The sequence below is a fragment of the Ambystoma mexicanum genome, chromosome 7q (assembly GCF_040938575.1).
Source record: "Ambystoma mexicanum isolate Mex_15411 chromosome 7q, UKY_AmexF1_1, whole genome shotgun sequence".
Lineage (NCBI taxonomy): Eukaryota > Metazoa > Chordata > Amphibia > Caudata > Ambystomatidae > Ambystoma > Ambystoma mexicanum.
Window position 1 is genome coordinate 569,766,998 of NC_090941.1, and position 13,844 is coordinate 569,780,841.

Sequence of the window (13,844 nt, forward strand, 5' to 3'; positions counted from 1 at the left end):
CTGCGACGTGGAGGTCGACGCACACCTTCACAAGATTCTACTGCGTCGATCGGGACTCCAGGGAGGAGTCCAGGGTCGGCCAAGCAGTGCTGCGCAACCTGTTCGCCTTAGGTGAGCCTGGTGAGGAGGTAAGAGTTGCTTAATGTTGAGTTGTTGTATTGCTTCATGTTGAGCCTGTTGCCACCTCCCGTGGTTGTGCATGTGTGTACTGCTATGTATTCTCTTATTCATGAGCATGTGAATCCATGCCAGACCCCATGCTGGAGAAGGAACAAGTTACTTACCTGTAACTGTTGTTCTCCAGCATGGGTCTGGCATGGATTCATATGCGAACCCTCCCGCCTACCTCTCTGCGGCTCTTCACTTGGTCATACTGCCACTTTACGTGCTACCAAATCTGAGGATGGCTGCCGGAGGCGGGGTTTAGGGCGAGGGCAGTCATTGGCTGGGGGCAGTATGACCCAGAGACCAGTGATTGGTTACTACTAAGAAAGACAGATCAGAAACGAAACTGATAATGATTTTTTTTCTATACCGAGGATTCCCGGCCTGACGACAGGGAATATTCATGAGCATGTGAATCCATGCCAGACCCATGCTGGAGAACAACAGTTACAGGTAAGTAACTTGTTCCTTATCACAGAGACGGTTGAGCAGGATGGTATGGTTGACTGTGTCAAAGACAGAAGAGAGATGGAGTAAGATGAGGACCGAGGGAATGTTAGAGTCAAGGTTGGAGAGCAGATCTTCACGGATATTCAGGAGAGCAGTTTCCGTGCTTCTGGCAGCTCTGAAGCCAGACTGGTGGTTGTGGAGACAGCCAACAGAATCGGAATGAAGATTAAGCTTAGAGATGGCCAACTTTTCAAGGAGTTTGCCCAGAAAAGGAGTAATGGAAATTGGGTGATAGTTGGCCAGACGAGAAGGATCAGCTGTGGGTTTCTTGAGAAGAGGATGCACAAGGGAGTGCTTCAGAGGGGTGGGGAAGGATCCTGAGGCAAAGGAGAGGTTGCAGAAATTGGTAAGGGCCGGAGCGAGGGTATCAATGTGGTCCTTGACGGTTTTAGAGGAACAGGGATGAACCTGTTTTGATGAGGCTTTCAAAGATTGGACTTGTCTAGAGACCTCATCAGGGGAGAAAAGAGGAAAGGATGAGAAAGAAGGTTGGGGGTGGCTGAATGAGGGTCAGTATGCACAGACGGAGAAGGGAGAGGATGGGGAGGGGACGAGAGGGAGGCGTCCTGGGTTTTTGAGATAAAGAGAGACAAGGGCATTTTAGCGAGCCTGGGAGGCGACAGGAGAGGTAGAGAATGCTGCAGGGTTGGCAAGCTCCTTGCAGATTTTAAAGAGTTCAGCCAAGTTGTTAGATGCCGCAGAGGCACAGGCTTGAATGTGGACTCTCTTCTTGGTGAGGACAGAGAGTTGGTATTGCCTTTTGGAGCAAGGGACCGGCCAGTTTGTCAGAGGATGAACAAGAAGCCCTCCATTTCCTCTCAGCCGCCCTACACTTAAGTTTAAGTGTAGCTAGGTTGGAGTCATACCAGGAATTGCACTTGTCTTTGGACTTGAAACGGATCCTCATGACCAGGGCAAGAGCATCAAGAGTATCGGAAATAGAAGAGTAGAGCAGAGACGGGGCTGTGTCCGGATGTGAGTCAGCCAGAGGTTGAGTGGAGGGGAGAAGGTGGCTGCGAAAGCCTCAACTGACACACACTTCGTGGGCCGGATGTCCGAGAAGGTAGGTGGCAATGTTGGGATAGGCTTGACCTGGGGGGGAAGAGAGGGAGAGAGATGAGAGGAGAGAAGGGAATGATTGCTCCAGGAGGATGTCCATTGATAGGATGTCTGTTGTAGCAACCTCTTCTGAGATTCGCCTTAGAAAAAGTTATTCCACTTGAAGAAACATGACAATTATTGTTTGTAGGCAAGTAACCAATTGTGCATTATGGATTTCTTTTTATTAAGAAATGACATATATTTAGATGCAACTACAGCATGCCATACATATCCCAAAGTGTATAATGTATCTATGTGCTTGAAAATTGATTTGCTCTCTTGTTCTGATACTTTTCTTATTTTGCAGGCTGCGCATTTTTGACAGCGGTGTCATGGTGGTCGAGCTGCAGTCCCACAATGAAGAGGAAATGGTGGCTGCTGCTTACGCTACTGTATGTCTGCTTCCTTCCTTCATCTTCTGGCTTTGACAAATGACCCATATTAGTTGCAGACTGTTTTGTGTAGGATTTCCTAGTCGTAATATGGCCTATGCTTTCCGTTTTCAGTACGAAAAGAACACCTTAGTTTTTTTTAGGGTGGCTGACAACCCCAATTATTAACACTTTTTTTTTAACGCAGGGAAGGTAGAACTGACTTGTTATCAAGTGGCTGCAGACCGTGGTTTATGTTCCTTTCACACATTCCTATGTATTTTTTCTGTTCTTTATCCAAGGCTATAGTTTGTTGGTTCAGTAATTCCACAAACATTGGCTTTTTTTTTTGTTGTAATTTGGTATATTGTGTCCGATTACTGAGGATACTTTTTCTTACTGCAATAGGTATTGAGAGGTTTAGACTGAGTTTCTGTTCAGTGTACGGCTTAATGCACAGTGAGCAATGCCATTCTGTTTTTGGAAATATTGTTCACTTTGACAGTGCCCTTATTTCTTTATTTTTTTTTATTAATGTACATGCCCCACACGTTGGTCTACAGTTATTAACTGGTCCATAAGTGCTGGTTTGAACTTTGGTACATAACATTTTTGTTTGAGTGCTCGTTAACGTTTGTAAGTAACTGTTGCCAGTAGTTGAGCCAGTATTCTGTGTGTACACATTTTCCTCAAAGCGGCTCCCGCATGGTGGCACTTTTCTAAGCATTTGAGGAACCCGTCTTTACACAAAACGTTACCAAGTCTAAAGTATTGGGTTCGAGCTCAGAATGTTATATTTCAGCACGTACTTTTGGAAACGAAAGAGACACCTTAGTGTGGTAGCATCCATTTTACCAGTGTCCATATATCTCAATGTAACAGCTTCCTCGTGTTTTTATAAATTCTACAGTATGGCCAAGGGATGACCATTTTATGATCTGCTTCAAAATGTAAACTGGTGTGCATTCTTCCACATTCCTTCTTAGGCGTGCAACATTTGCTCTTTATGCACAAGCGAGGAACTCCTAATCTGGGGAAGTAGTTATTACATTGTTTACCGTTTAAGTATGCCCCTTTCATATGTCCTTCAACTCCTGGAGCCCTTCGTCCTTGAAAGAATGCTCTACAGCACAGAATCACCCAAAAAGACTGTATCCATTCGTACGAATGGTACAAAAGACCGAAAAAGGCCTGTACCATTCGTAGGAATGGGAAAATACCGAACATGAGGAGCAGGGGTTGCAGGGGTGTCCCCCGCTCCCCGTGTTCAGCATTTTCGCATTCGGGTGTTCCGGGTGTGTCCCCTGCATAGGGGATACACCCATGTAAAAAGAAAAGGTTAAAAAAAATAATTAAAATAAAAAAGGAAAGGACCCTGCAGGGTTGGTTCCCATGCACGTAAGTGAAGGGAACCAGTGTCACAGAGGGATGTTGGAGATGGCGGCACACAAGGAGGTGTGCCGCCCAACAGGTAAGTACGGGGGTGGGGGCAAGGGCAAAGTCTGAAATGTTCAGGGGAGAGAAGACAGTTATTTTCGAAAAAATAACTTTCGGTCTTTTCTCCGTCGAATATTTCAGCTACGGACTTACAGCCCAAATCCCTACAGCACTACCAAAAACTATGGAAATTGAGATTTGTGATGTTTGTTAATCTGCTTAGAATCGCATGCTGTGCATAGTCCGACATCCAGTGGTCACTGCAGAGTATTGCATCTTGTTTTTCGTAGTCGAAAAGGGGACGTCGACAAGGCGTGTCTGTAACACTATCCCTATAGTGACGTGCGGTGTACCCACAATCCCTCACGCGTCGAGGTCCCTCAGATTGTTTTTTTCCGCCCAGATATTGGTCGCCTTTACGCAGAGCTCCTCGAGAGATATTGCAAATTCATTTACTCGACCTTTGGTCGTCACTTATTAATATCTATTACATAGATCCCTCCCTCGACGTAGCTGCAAAGCTGTTTCTCCGCCGAGTAAGAACTTCGACGGCGCGGACGAGACGGAGGAGATCCTTCGGCGCTGCCGAACACGTGGCCTGGCCTCGCCGGCCAAAAGACAGTAGGGAGAGTGGGGTTGTGGGACATTTCTTGTTTCTCTCTGAGAATGCCTTTCCTTTTCCCTTCCCTTTCCCTCGGGGTTGTTATCACAGCAAAATATTTCCTCAGCTATGGAGAGGACACCCTTTAGGTTTTGCCCGCGTTGCAAGGGCAAGTTCACCTGGAAAGACGAGCATAAACGGTGTAACCGTTGCTTGCCCCTTGACCACAAGGAAGACGGCTGCGCGGCTTGTCAGCTTCTTAAGCCTAAGACTTTAAAGGACCGCAGGGTCAAGAGGTGGGTGGCCTACGCCATGTCGAGGTCCAATTCCTCACCCGCTGCCGCCACAGAAAGTGACGAGGAATGTGATAACCCGACACCCGTAGACTTCTGTAAGGAGCGCTCGCGCTACTCGTCGTCTGTCCCCGGCCCCGACGAGCTCGGCTCACGCCCTGCTTATGGGGATGATCACCCCGGCGACACTAACGCACACAAAAAACAATCCCATAAACACATAACCCACGGCTCTTCTTCGTCTAAGACGAAGAAACCATCAGCGCCAACGGAGACGCAGGTTCAATCGGCGTCCTCCTCAGACTGTAAGAGTCTTAAGCCCCCCTCGCAACCGCAGACGCGACCAGCGACTGGGCTTCCCCCAGATAAGGGCGCTACCCCCAAACGGCCAGACGAAGTGCTCCGTCGGAGAGCACCCGTCGCCGTTAAACATGCGACACCCGTAACATCAATACCAGAGCCCTCCACAGACAGATTAGTCGTCGAGAGCCTGGCGAGGATAGTTTCCGCCGATAGCCAGAGGCGGACGGCAAAAGATACGTCGAATACCACTCAGAAGGCTAGCGAAACACCGAAAAGGGCGGAAGGAAGGCAGGAACTGCCCCCTTCATCTAAAGGGACTCCTAGCCTGCCAGAAGGCTTTTCAGATGGCGACGGAAACCTTTCTTCGACGTGATGGGATAGGTCAAAGGGTTTTCAGGCCGAAAACCCTATCCCCCCCCCCTAGACCGCTCAGGGGTACCTCATGAGACCCTGGAGAGACGGAGAGACTCCAGTTCTGTATGGAGAAGATGGAGAGGTTTATGGAGACTCAAAACCTACCACCACCCAAAAGGGCAAGAGAGGGACCTCAGGTGGACCCTAGGGCTAAATTCCCTAGGCTGTTTAATCCCTCCCAAGAGGGTGTAGATTTATGACCTCACTGAAGAGGACCCCCACTTTCAGGAGGAGGGCGAACTTTTAGGCAACGAAGAGGAACAAAACTAGAGGAGGAGGGTTTTGAAGATAATCCAGATATAGGTGGGGGGGTGGTTCGGAGAAGACCCAGAGGAAGGTGCTTCACAGCCCTGGCAGTCCCCATCAGCGTTTTTGGACCCTGATGCCCTAATCCTGTCCCCTCCCAAGGACTCACCTAATAGAAACAAGTCACCTGTAGACAATCAACCTACATTTAATGGACTACTACGCAAGGAAGCAGCGCATTTCGAAATAGACACTGGGGAGATTTCTCCTGACATTGACTTTGTGGAGAAGGTAATCAAGGAGAAACCCCCTGTCAGCCAAACCATTCCCCTCCTCGCCTCAGTAAGGAGACGAATTATCCCTTCACTATCTACACCCGGGTTGGTCCGACGGGTTAACACGAGAATAGAAAAACTATTCAGTCCCTCTCTTTCAGACCCGTTGTACGTCAGGGGCCACTCTGTACCAGACTCCCTAGTGGTGACAAATACAAGGAAAAGAGCAGGGTTCCCGCTGTCTACCAGCGAGGCACCACCAGATAAAGAGGGTAAAAATGGTATGCCCTAGGAAAGGGGATCACAGCCTCCGCTGCTTTTTCCGCAAGAATTGCAAACAACAACTCCTTGCTAGCAAGTTACGCAGATGCACAATGGAGAAAGCTACGGAAGGACACCGAGGAGGTACCAGAACCCCTACGTACACGGCTTCTGGCCACGATTACTGAAGGGACCCTAGTCAACCAAAGCATCGTGAAAAACACTCTAGATGCTGCAGAAACGGCTGGCCGTTCCCTAGTCCAAGGAATACTCCTCAAACGCCATGTCTGGCTGCGTAATTCGGGCTTTAAACCTGAAACACAAGCATCTCTAATCAACAAGCCTATAGAAGATGCCAACCTCTTTGGAAAGGCGGTTGATGAGGCACTAGAAACGGCAAAGAAAGAGTTTGACACCATCAAAACGCTAGACCAGATTTCTAGGCCTCCTAACAAACGTGGCTATGGCAATAAGCGCTTTTTTCGAGGCCAACGCCAGCAGCAAAATCAGCAGCAGCAAAACTCTGCAAACAACTGGTCCTCTAACCAAGGTACCAGTGGGCAATTCAACCAGAGAGGACAACGCTGTGGCAAAGGGAGAGGTTGGGGTTCCACCCCAAGAGGTTCCCAAGCCACCAACACCAAATGACTTGAAGATTCGGGTCCCCTCCCATGCATTGCCGGTCGGGGGCTGGTTAACATCCTTTCTTCCAGCATGGGAGGGAATAACATCAGCCCGCTGGGTACTATCAACCAAAGCCCGGGGTTACTGTATAGAATTCAAGAGTTCCCCAACGTACAGACCCCCAAGGGGACGACGCATGACACCAGAACACCTCGCCATCCTTCTGCAAGAAGTGGACCAGCTACTGGAAAAAAGAGCTATAGAGGTCGTGCCTCTATCTCAGGTAACGGATGGTATTTATTCAGTGTACTTCCTTGTACCCAAAAAGGACTTAACCATGCGCCCTGTATTAGATCTGCGCCCAGCGAACAAATTTGTCAAACCTCAAAAGTTTCGTATGGTGACCTTACAGGAAGTGATCCCCCTGCTATCACAAGGAGATAACATGACAACACTGGACATGAAAGATGCATACTTTCATATTTTAATGTTGCCAGCGCACAGAAAATACCTCAGGTTCATGATAGAGGGCAAACACTACCAGTTCAGAGTGCTACCCTTCGGGATAGCATCAGCACCGAGGGTATTCACGAAAGTACTGGCAGTGGCAGCGGCCCACCTGCGCAGGTTGTCGATCCCAGTATACCCTTACCTCGACGATTGGCTCATAACAGGGGATTCTTACGAAACATGCTTCTCAAATACCCAAAAGACTGTAGACCTTTTGTTCCAACTGGGCTTCTCCATCAACGAGAAGATGTCCAGCTTAGACCCCAGACAGATCAAACAATTCCTAGGGGCTCTAATTCGAACAAAGGACAGCCTCGTCTTCCCCCTCCAACAAGAGGGTCCAAAACATGCTGTTTCAGATCCCTCAATATGTGGCAGGTCGAGAGGTGACGGTACGCAAAGCAATGCGCTTGCTAGGAATGATGGCATCATGTATTTATTTGGTACCTCACGCGCGCCTGCGCATGAGCCCAATGCAAGAGTGGCTCAACAGCCAGTGGTGTCAGGCCAGCGGACAATGGGACGATCTAGTGGTGGTCTCGCAGGCCTTGGTTCTCTCGCTACGGTGTTGGTCGAAGGAAAACCTGGTAATAGGAAAACCATTCGCCACCCCCGCAGGTGGAAGCCACTCTAACCACAGATGCATCCCTCACAGGATGGGGGGCTCACCTATCCCATCAGACTGCTCCCGGAGTTTGGACTCCGAGCGTAGCACCCAAGCACATGAACACAGCCAGTAGCTCCAGTAAGTTTAAGGCACTAAAAGCCTTCCAGACACACCTACAAGGGAAGACAGTGATGGTCCTCACGGACAGCACCACAGCCATGTACTACCGCAACAAACAAGGGGACACTCGCTCTCCAGGACTGTCCAAGCTGTCCCAGAACATCTGGAAGTGGGCTCTCAGACATAACATGTTCCTACTGTCACAGCATGTACCAGGGGAACTCAATCTGCTAGCAGACGAACTCAGCAGAGACTTCCCTCTGCCCTCAGAGTACGAATGGCGTTTACACGAAGACATAGTCTTCGACGTTTTCACACAATGGGGATTCCCAGAAATAGACCTGTTTGCAACTCTGGAGAACTCACAATGCCAAGATTACGCCTCCAGATACCCCCAGAACCAATCCAAGGGGAACGGTCTATCCATTCCATGGTCAGGGAAATTTGTTTACGCTTTTCCCCCCGACTCACCTTCTCAACAAGATTGTGCACAAGATGCACCAGGAACAAGTTACCATGATACTAGTGGCCCATATGTGGGCCCGGCAGCCATGGTTCGCTCACCTGATGGAGATGTCTCTATCTCCTCCAGTGAAACTTCTCTGCCCGTACAACATGCTGTCACAGGACAAGGGCAGGACACTGCATCCATGCCCTCAGACCATGAACTTAGCAGCCTGGCTCCTGAGATCATAGTATTTGGACATTTACAACTCCCGCAGAGATGCATGGACATCCTCAGGGAGGCTAGAAAGCCTAACACTCGTCACTGTTATTCTAGCAAATGGAAGAGATTTGTCATCTGGTGTAGAGGAAGAAACATCAACCCTGTTGACTGCTCTCCCACACAAATTGTTCTGTACCTGACCCATTTACTGGACTCAGGTCTAGTATTCAATTCTATTAAAGTCCACCTAGCGGCACTTTCTGCATACACCTCTTCCCAACTTAAAGTGTCATGGTGGAAAGTCCCAGTTATTAAAGCCTTCATGGAGGGGGTAAAGAGAATACACCCTCCGATAGCAAACCCAGCTCCCGGCTGGGACCTAAATGTGGTACTTACCAGGCTCATGGGCTCACCCTTTGAACCCATGCACAAGGCAACTCTTAAAGACCTCACTCTTAAGCCTGCCTTCCTAATAGCTATCACCTCCATTAGGAGAGTAAGTGAACTACAGGCTCTTTCTGTTCTAGACCCCTTTGTAACGGTTCACAAAGATAAGGTGGTTCTACGCACACACCCGAGGTTTGCACCGAAATTCATCTCGAAATTCCATGTCAACCAGTCAATAGAACTACCAACGTTCTTTCAAAGCCCTTCAAATTTGGGAGAAAAAAGCCTGCATACACTTGATGTGCGCAGAGCTGTCATGTTTTATATGGAAAGAACTAGACCACTGAGAAAGACTAATCAGTTATTTGTCTCGGTGGCAGCAGGAAGAGAAGGAGATGCAGTCTCAAAGTCCACTATATCTAGATGGATTGTTAAATGCATCACTCTCTGTTACACTCTTGCTAAGAGAGAGCTACCCTTCAAGCCAAGAGCACACACTACTCGAGGCACTGGGGCATCCATAGCATTCATTGCAAATGTTCCCCTTGAGTCCATTTGCAAAGCGGCAACCTGGAGTTCTGTACACACCTTTACAAAACACTACTGTCTAGATGCCCACTCTAGATCTGATTCCCAGGTGGGACAAGCAGTATTAAGACATCTTTTCTCTACTGTTCCTTCTCACAACCCACCTCCAACTCCGGGTACTGCTCGCTAGTCTATACACAGCATGTGATTCTAAGCAGATAAACAAACATCAGAAGACAATGCATTACTTACCGTAAAACCATTTCTGATGGTTGTATCTGCTTAGATTCACATGTGCCCACCCTTCCTCCCCGCTCGGATGGAAGGAACATAGACATCTTTTTATATCTCTCTTTTCTGTACTCACTCACGTCTAGAAGGCTCCCTCATGGGAGAAAAAATACAAACAGAGGGAGCTCGACGCATGAGGGATTGTGGGTACACCGCACGTCACTATAGGGATAGTGTTACAGACGCACCTTGTCGACGTCCCCTTTTCCACTACGAAAAACAAGATGCAATACTCTGCAGTGACCACTGGATGTCGGACTATGCACAGCATGTGAATCTAAGCAGATACAACCATCAGAAACGCTTTTATGGTAAGTAATGCATTGTCATTCTGCTCCGGGATGCAACGGTTTTAATTAGCACAGTATAAACACCCCACATAAGCAAATATGTATTCTCTGTCAGCCCTGCTCCACTCAGTAGGGCAGCGCCATAGACATCCCTTGTTCACTGCTAAGAGTTGGGTACATCTCAGCAACAACATGTGTGGAACTATTAGTTGCTGTGATGTGCATTCAATAGGTGTCTATCCAACTATTTTTCAGGATTTACCGTGATCAAGTTGGCAATTAAACACCATCTAAAACATTTAGAATATTAGCAATTTGATTCTGCGGCTTTGGGGCTTTTGTGAATTATTAACTAGATGGCGGTTGGATGGTGTCAGAGTTTTTTTTTTTTTTTTAAAACTTTATTTTTAACTTTTTGCTGTATCAAATAGGCAGTGCTCCAACAGGGAGCTGCCTAATGCAAGCCCCAACAACAATCCTTCCCCCCCCCCCTCGACCCCCCAGCCCGCCATGACTTTGAATGCCGCTATCCATTGTCTAAGTCAAATAGAAAGTCTTCCACGTTGTCCCTGTGTACCTCCAACCTATGGTCTCTCGCTCTGGGGGCTTGGATTGTTCGAGTCTGAAGCTTCAGCATTGTTCATCAGGTAAGTGATGTATGGGCCCCAGATGTCGGGAGGACGCGCATGTAAGGGCAGGGTCCGGATAAATTCGGTGTCCATATCTTGGCAATATGTTATATCCTTTTCCCAGTCAGCTATCTTGGGGAGTGGGCCACGACCCCACGACATAGCAATTCTCCTTCGTGCCAGTGCCATGAGGAGCGCTGCTAACTGGCGTGACGCTGGCTGTAGATATTTAGTGAGGCCGAGAAGCGGACTCAACGGTAGGGGGGTCACCTGCTCACCTATAATGTCGGATGTTATTTGTATGATGGAAGTCCAGAAGCGTTGGATACCAGGACATCCCCATGCCAGATGAAGAAAATCAGCGCTGGCAAATGTGCATCTCTCGCACCGGGCTGACGCTTCAGGGTGGTGTCTGTTTCCTGACTGGAGTGTAGTATGTTTGGTGCACAAAGTTAAAGTGTATTAGCTTGAGTCGGGAATTTAACGCTACCTTCTGAGTCTGATGAAGAATGTAGGCCCAGTCTTCCTCACTAATCGGTTCTTGTAACGCTGATTCCCACCTTTGTTGCACTTTAGGTTGGAGTTTCCGAGTGTCTCCCACCAGGGTTTTGTATAGAGTTGACACCAGTCTGCCCTCACCCTGCGCTAAAATGGTATTGTGTAATAGATCCCAGGTGGGGGGTTGTTTAGGGAATGTGGGGAATAGCCCCTGGAGGGTGTGGCGAAGTCTGAAATAGAGGAAGACGTCTAGGGATGTGTTCCCTCCCTGGTCTTTTGCCATTTGGGGGGTCAGAAAGGTGCCCTCTGGGAAGAGGTCTCCCAACGATTTAATCCCTATTTTATCTATCCATAACAGGAATACTCTTTCGTTCGTGAGGGAGATGCCGGGGATGAATTTTATCGGCAGTAGGGGGGAAAATCGTATAGCCACTCCGTATTCGCCAGCAATCTTCTTCCATATCGCATATGTGGATAGGACTGTATTCAGTGTTTTATGCGGCACGGGAATGTGGCTTATTATGACTGCAGCAAGCAGGTCGGGGGAAGCCAGGGCTCTTTCCACTTGCACATGTGGTCTAATGTAGTGGGTTGAGTACCAATGACTTAGGAATTGGGCCTGTCCCGCCCAGTAGTATTTTTCTATATCGGGGAGAGCTAGGCCCCCTTTTGATATTGGTAGAGTAAGTGTGTTATATGCCACCTGCGCTGGTTTCCCCACCCATAATAATTCAAGGATCGCGCTCTTGATTTTTGATAAAAAGGATTTGGGGAGTAGTAGCGGGATATTTGTGAAAAGATATAGAAGTTTGGGGAGAATGACCATTTTTGTCAGTGAGGTTCTGCCCCACAGTGTCAGTGGTAGAGATTTCCATCTTTGAATACGTTCTTGTAATAACTGCAGTGTAACTACATAATTGTCTCTATATATATCGTGGTGGCTTCGTGACATCTTAATCCCCAAATAGCGCACCTTTGAGTTTTCCCACTTGAACCCATGGTCAGCTGCAAACTCCAGAGTGCAAGGGGTCAGAGGGAACACTATCGATTTGGAATGATTGGTTTTGAGGCCTGACATTAACCCGAATTTTATTACCTCTCGCATTACGGGATTAAGATTGGTTTGGGGATCGCTGACGAACAACATGACGTCGTCAGCGTATAGGGATACAATTAGCCTGTGCGGACCCAGCTTTATCCCTCGACCCAACTGCTCGGCTCGCAGCCTTGACGCCAGGGGTTCCATCACCAGGGCAAAGATAAGGGCCGAAAGTGGGCAACCCTGTCTCGTTCCGCGTTCCAGTGTGATCCCTGTGGATTTGGTGTTCCCTAGTGTGATGTATGAGCGTGGTTTGTTGTATAACAGAGCTACTAGCTTCAGGAAGAAGTTACCCAGACCCATCTGCCTTAGTGTAGCGAACATGAAGGGCCACTCGACTGAGTCAAACGCCTTCTCGGCATCCAATAGTACCGCTATTGCCTGCTGTGTCGGGTCCAAGGCCTCAATGACGCCAAACAGTCTCCTGATGCCGTATGTTGTACTCCGCCCCGGGATGAACCCGGCCTGGTCACCCAGCACCAATGCCGGCATCAAGGGGAGCAATCTGGTTGCCAGGATTTTACCTAGGATTTTGTTGTCTAGGTTGATCAATGAGATCGGCCTGTACGAAGCGCAGTTCTCTGTAGGCTTTCCAGTTTTATGCAACATCATTACGTTAGCCTCGCGCATCGTGGGAGGGAGTGTCCCCTGCTCCACCGCCTCCTCGTAGACTTGTAGAAGAAGGGGGGCCATCACCTCCACGTGTGCTTTGTAAAACTCGCCATTGAGTCCATCGGGACCGGGGGCCTTGGTGTTAGGCAGGGATTTGATTGCTGTCTGAATTTCTTCGAGCGATATGGGCGCGTTCAAGGGTTCGCGCAGGTCCTGGCTCACCCAGTACAGTTCTGTGTCATTAAGGTACTCTTGTATCGCTACGGGATCTGACGCTCCTTTTGAGCTGTACAGGTTTTGATAGAAGTCTCGGAAAACATTGGAGATCTCCTCCTCTGTGTAAACCCTCTGGCCTTGCGCATCTGCGATACATTCAATGCGGGGTGGGACTTTGTCTATGGTTAGTAGCCTGGCCAGCAGTGCACCTGGTTTTTGCCCCTCTCCGTACTGCCTGATCTGTTGCCTGCGGCCCAGGAGCTTCAGTTCGCGGTCCTCTGTCTCCCTGAACCCCAAGAGTTCTTTTTTGAGCTCGGCTTGGGTGCGTGGGTCTGGAGCATTGGAGAGGTTTCGTTCTAGTTCTTTCAAACGACGCTCTTTGTTGGATAATTCGCCTCGGATCAATTTCAACAAGCCATTTTCTTTAGTCAGACAAATTCCTCGTATGTAGCACTTGAGTGTTTCCCAGATGGTGCATGCGGAGTCGACAGAGTCTTGGTTGATCTCCAGGAAAGAGACTATCTCGCTACGTAGTTCTGCGGCAGGCACTGTTACGCCCGCCAGGGTGGCCTCCAATACAACCATCGAGTGGTCGGAGTAGGACCTTGGCAGGATATGGCACGCTCCCCATCTGAAAGGGCTACGGGAGGATGCCAGGATATAATCGATTCTGGAACTGGTGTTGTGTACCGCTGATCGGAAGGTGTAGTCCCTGCTGTCCCGGTTGTGTCTTCTCCACATATCAGATAGATTGAAGGCCTGACAAATCTCTCGAACCTGAGTGCTGGC

At 48.7% G+C, this 13,844-nt stretch overlaps 1 protein-coding gene across 1 annotated transcript in view; it reads left to right on the plus strand.

The window, feature by feature from the left end:
• The window catches only part of VPS36 (vacuolar protein sorting 36 homolog), a 427,280-nt gene that overhangs the window by 393,647 nt on the left and 19,789 nt on the right, over window positions 1-13,844 (plus strand). The window contains exon 12 of the mRNA XM_069639283.1: window positions 2,084-2,168. Within this exon, the coding sequence (XP_069495384.1) occupies window positions 2,084-2,168 (85 nt within the window). The remainder of the gene's footprint in view (window positions 1-2,083; window positions 2,169-13,844) is intronic.